Here is a 5,980-nt window from a genome sequence, read left to right as displayed (position 1 = left end):
TACACAAAACAAATATTTATTTAAACACAAAAAGAAAGCATCTTTCTCTGATTTTGGAATGAGCATTTCGGGAAATGTTCATAAACATGCAAAAATGCCCAAAATGCAAGTGTAAATTAAAAATCGCCTCTGAGAAATTGTCATCAAATCAAATGGAAAAGTTGGTTCAAACCAAAATTGATGTGTCACAAAAGGGAAATTCGGTGAAATGACTCTCTCACCTTCTCATATACACTTTAGCAATGTTGTTTTACGTTAGAATTTGCATAGGCTATAAATTGTAATTTACACATTTCACAAGAAAATGAAAGCAAGACAAGAATTGAAAATTCGCCTTGATCATATTTACGTTATAATTACAATTTTCTTATCTAATAATTTCATTAATGTGTTCCTCGTTAGTTTTATTTACCTTCTAAACGATTGCATGAAACATTTTGAAAAAAAATCCCTTTTCCGTTTCCGTATTCTTCGTTGAAATTTTTTTCTTCTTTGTTACACGCTACCTTCTTACTACATCTATATATTTTTATCATTTTCGATTTAATATCATAAATAATGATTCATTATTTAAACCCATTTTTTTGTTATGTTATTCAACAATCTTCGAGGATTTTTTTTGTATTTTATTGAAATCAATTTTTATATAAAAAAAGACTAAACAAATTTAGTTTTAAGTTTTATTGTGTTTTTTTTTTTTGTATATCATAAGTTTTAATTCTTTTTTTATTTTTGTATAATTTAAATCATTCCAAATTAAAAAAAAATACAAGAAAAAAACCGAAAAATATTTTTTATTTACATCGAATGATAAATTTTAGGTTTGGTAAGTGCAATGTGTCTTGGATAAAATCCTTGTGAATTTATTGAGTGAAATTGATTCGAATGACGATTTGAATATATTTTATACAAATATTTGGTTGTTGAATGAGTTAATTTCAAAGAAAAATGTGAAGTGTCAAGCAAAATATGATTTATTGACAAACTCGTAGAAAAAGGTTTCACCAAAACATCAATGCAAAAACCAATTGAAAACTATAACAAATACGTATACAATTTGGATTTTGTGATTTAATCCTCTTTTTTTTGGACAAACCGAATAAAAACGACTGGCTTTAGAATATTTTTTTCCGTTTAGTTTATTTGCAAATTTAAAAAAATTACATAAAAAATTCATAAAAAAATCGCTTGGCACCTGCTTTAACTATTTCTAATAATGAGTGAAATTTGAACCTAAATTTAGGTAGAAAATAAATAAGAATCTAGTTTTTTCATACATTTTAAGTATATTCGATTTCTAAATGTAATTGTCATAGCAAACCCATTTTTACAGTATATTAATTTAAATTAATTGATAGAAAAACAAATACAATTTTGAATGTCATAGCTGATGTAGCGTGTTGTTTACTGTGTTAAGTATATCTTTTGCTAGCTTCAAAAATTATGGAATAAGAATATAAAAGAGCAGGAATTATAATCTGGAATTGACCGAATTGCTAATACGACCGAAAAGACATGATTGGGACGTGTGTCCGTTCAGCCTCTAATATAATTATAACAGATTGTCAAAATAACACAAATTGATATTTCAAAACAATAATAACATATATAAACCAAGAGGTAGTGTTTAAAAATTTGTGATCTTTTTTCAGTTTTCCACAGAGTTCCTCTATAAAATCTTGACATAAAATCAACTGAACTATTTGACCATAGCCATTTATCGAAATAATAATGTATTGCAATTTACACATACAATGAATAAACGCATGCAAAAATAAACCGATATGGATTTGTTTTCAAATGGTTTCAATTAACTGTTTTATCAGGTGTGTGGATGCATCAAGTTGAATTTGGGTTATTATTTTTCATTTAAGTTGAATTTTGTAGTTAGTTTAACGTGGAGCATTCCCGAACTGGAAGGTGCTCATCGAACTAGGCGGGTTCGGCATGGTTGGTATACTACCAACTAATTCGGGTGCTCTTGCCGGATGAAATTTTAATTTGACCATGTATCTTACTTTTACTCGTGACTCGTCAGTTATCACGAATTCGTTGAAGGCTATACCGGTAGTTTCGGTACGTCTAATGAGTTTACCATTTGGGATTTTCAAACCATCAGGTCGTATGTGCAGTGGATCTGGTTGGTATTGTCCAATTGCTTGAACCGATTCGCAGTGATCAATTTTTTTCGTAGTGTTACTAACATATCGAACATCGGTTAACCCGGCAGCGACCTCGCACAATAGAAGCAAGCCAGTTCGATTTGTTGGACAACAATAGCCAGCTGATTTTGTTGCTGAATCCGAAAAATAAATGCCTCTACCAAAGATCGCGCCATGAAAATGTGCTTCAGGCGGCGCGATTTTTAGGCCATTTGTTAAAATTCCAATGAAATTCTGAATGGGTGAACCATGAAATAGCAACTGACGATTAAAATTCTGTTCATGCGGCTGATATCGGTAGAACTCTTCATGACGCGCCACTTCAAACACCTCGTCAACTTCAAACGCCCCTGCATTTCGCGAAAATCTTGGTACCGGATTCACAGTATCATTCAATTGGGTGTTTATAATATAGTTACATATTTGCTTATACATTCCCGATGACTTGTTAAGCATTGTTATTTCAGCCGAATCTTGTAAATGTTCATAGCATATATCGAGTAGGTTTCGCTCTTTATACGATGCTCTGGTAATATTGTCATACTTGAGATCTTTTTGTAATAGATCTTGGAGCAAGTTAATTTTTTGCTGAATTATTTCAGGGGTGTTTATAACTGGAGGTGGCTTCAGGCCAGAATCATGTGGAAAATATGAATAAAATTGATTGGAGGCTGCTTCGATTTCATGCGAGTCACCTGTACTCAGCATCGATGAGATCTCTCCTAAGAGATTCAAAGCAATTTGAATTTGCGGTTTGCTAATTTTTCCCAATGGCATTCGTTCAAAATCCACAAAACAAAATGCAAGCAATGATGAATTCATTACACGCCCAACGAACAATAATTCCATCAATTTGTATAGGGGTTCACTCAGTTTAGTCGGCACGTTGTTATTTTGCACATGTCGATACAAAACATTATAATCCACATTCACAAGATTATACTTTCCGGGTATCTTCTCAAAAGTCTTTGCACCGAATGTATTACCAGTCTTATCTAGATAGATTTGATGAAATGCGTGTTTTGCATCGACCAATGTCATATAGCTCTTTTGACTACAATATCCAGTTAAATTGGCATTGATTCGGCCCTTTTTCTCGCATACCCAGTATCTGCAATGAAAAATAAATGATTTTAAGAGACAGATTCGGGTACATTTTATTTTTCACTAATACTTACTTTGAGTTACCTTCATTGACCAATTGCAATTTAATAAATGAGTTTCTGTTCATATTGATTTCGACAAAGTCCAACATGACTTCGTACCGTAGACTACCTTCGCGATAAACTATGGAATTTTTCCATAATCTTTCGTTGTCATAACTCGTTGGGTTATATTCGTCATTGAAGAGGCGTTTTCGTTCAGGTATACGATCATATGGCTAAAAAAAGCAACAAGAAATCCATTTTTAGTTTCAAAATTAAATAATAAGTATTGGCCAAATAAACTTACATTTCTACCCCATTTGCTTAAGTCATTTTTGACGATCAGATCAATTGGATCATTGTCCATTACTTGGTCAAGTAATTCGTCTGAAATCACTTGGATGCTATGTATAAAAGCATTATTCATCTCCTTATCACCTTTGTTCACAGCGTCAGCATTGCTGATAACTGCCGCAAGACGGGAATGTATCGGACCGGAAGTGACTTTACCGCCCATGGCACGAATCTTCTTTTCGATAACATTTCTTGGATATTTTGTATCGCCAATAATAACAAATTCAAGGTTAAATAGTGGCTGTTTTGTGTATTGTCTAAAATTAAACAATTAAAAGTAATTATTAATTATTTTTAAAGTTAGAGTTCAAAGTTTTCAAGCGAAAAACAAAAATACTTACTCGAATTCATCTTCGTTGAATTCACTCACATTGCGGAGAATGCGTGGACCCAAAATTTCAAAATTGGTTCCCAATAGTTCTTTGTATGCGTCTGGTATTCGGACTGGCATGCGCGTCGGTTCTTTAATTGAGTATTGGCACTTGGTCCAGACTGTAACATATCCAGTGCAACGATAGGTCGAGTTTGCAAACACAAGTTTACCATCTTTGCATGTCGGGCATGGTGCCAATGCACCAAAGGAAATTATATCACACACATGATTCAATTTCTATGGACAGAAATATTCGAATTATAAAAAAAATTATTGAAAAAATTCAGGTCGAGAAAAATTGAGTGAACAGAGAACATATTACTTACATTTATACTTGTTTCGGGAACAAATTGATTCATCTCAGTCAAGATGGCAACCAAATCCGCATCCTTAAGGTTCTTAAGTTTGTCGTAAGTCACAAACATTGAATTGTTTTGGTCTTCAATTTGTTGTTCCAATGTTGGTATAAATTTTAACTTCGTTGGAGGCTCATCAGCAGCCGATGTGCTTGGCAAATTAATATCCACACCTGGCGAAAAATATGTGCGAATTGTCATTTGATCCGAATATCTTAAGTTGGCAAATCCATCGATTTGATCTTCGGAAGCAGGTCGACGTAATTTGAAAAAACACTCTATGTGGAACCATTGTACTTCCCGACAATCGTCTTTCGTGCTCTGTATAAAACAAATCGTTTAATTTAGTTCAGTGTTCACATTAAATGGTAATTAGTACAAAATAGGTACTCACCTGTTGCATAAAACCGATTTTTGCGTGACCACTTTGAATATATTTTCGACAATATCTACAATAGAATTGATCATGCGGTGAATATTCTGCTCGATACGGAAGAATCGCTGACATTTTTGCTGTTTATTTCAACGCAAAGGCACAATCTTATTTCAATTTATAATAATTATTAAGGTGCAATACACTTTCTTCTGTTATAATAATTCTTTTGTTTGATATAATAATTAGTTTAAATCTTTAAACAATTTAATTATTTTTTCTCTCAATTTTTTTTCAATTGAGTCACAATACTAATTCACTTTTTGAAGTCAAAATTCCTTTTTTGTGTTCACTCTTCAACAGTCAGGACAATAGTGTAGTACAATGATAAAATATTTTGCGACAGTCATATTTACCCCGAGCCTCCGTATCGACAAAAACAATAACAATCACTACTTACTCATTTGCAAACTCTTTGCTAATGATTTGCAACATAAAGTAGCTTTAAGAACGCATCAAAACGTGAGACGTCATACTTAGACTGACATACTCAGAACCAAACTTTACGATACTTTCTTGAAATAAACTACCATCATTCAAAATAATTTTGTTTAAAAAAATTAACCGAGTGTTTTCATTGGCTCAATAACCTCTTAGTAAAATTTAAAAAATAAAATTAGTTGTAATTTTTTGTGCTATTTATCGATACTCAAATTAAGAATCTCACATAGTTGTACTAATTACTACTTAAGTACAACAACTGTCAAATTGTTTTTGTATTACACTGCACAGATATATGTCTGTGTGGGTGCTCGTTTTGCGGCTCTACTGAAAAGAATTATTCTTTACAAATTAATATCATCAACTCTATTAGTATTGAAATGAAAAATGCGCACCGAATATTCGAGAATCAATTTTGAAAGAATAAATTACTTAAAAAGAAATCTTTTTGAACAATTGCAAGTAAATTGGAAACCTTTGAAATATTTTCGAATCTTTTAAAGTCATCGCAGGAAACTTTGTTAACCCGATAGTTGATGCTTGAATGAATGTCATATAACATAATTTATTCGGTTAAAGCATAAAAATTCAAATATATTTAATATTTTTGAAATTTGTATTTAAATTCGATTAAACAAAATGTTTTTTTTTTGTCAAACTGATTCGAATCGTTCACATAATTCAAATTATAAAGAATCGCAATGAAACGTTTATAC

The 5,980-nt window shown here is 31.8% G+C and overlaps 1 protein-coding gene across 1 annotated transcript; it reads right to left on the bottom strand.

Moving 5' to 3' along the window:
* Nucleotides 1–1,138: 1,138 nt before the first annotated feature.
* LOC116343918 (poly [ADP-ribose] polymerase-like) lies at nucleotides 1,139–4,986 on the bottom strand. The gene is made up of 6 exons (XM_031772237.1): nucleotides 4,785–4,986; nucleotides 4,361–4,711; nucleotides 4,003–4,271; nucleotides 3,615–3,918; nucleotides 3,341–3,543; nucleotides 1,139–3,273 (listed from the first exon to the last, which is right to left on the bottom strand). The coding sequence occupies exons 1-6, from the start codon at nucleotides 4,896–4,898 to the stop codon at nucleotides 1,893–1,895; spliced, it is 2,622 nt and encodes an 873-aa protein (XP_031628097.1). The 5' UTR covers nucleotides 4,899–4,986; the 3' UTR covers nucleotides 1,139–1,892.
* Nucleotides 4,987–5,980: the final 994 nt, after the last annotated feature.

This window comes from Contarinia nasturtii, unplaced genomic scaffold, assembly GCF_009176525.2.
Source record: "Contarinia nasturtii isolate CC-2019 unplaced genomic scaffold, AAFC_CNas_1.1 Cnas_scaffold_1037, whole genome shotgun sequence".
NCBI classification, from domain to species: Eukaryota; Metazoa; Arthropoda; class Insecta; order Diptera; family Cecidomyiidae; genus Contarinia; species Contarinia nasturtii.
The sequence above is the reverse complement of the archived record's forward strand: the minus strand, read 5'-3'. Positions and strand labels throughout refer to the sequence as shown.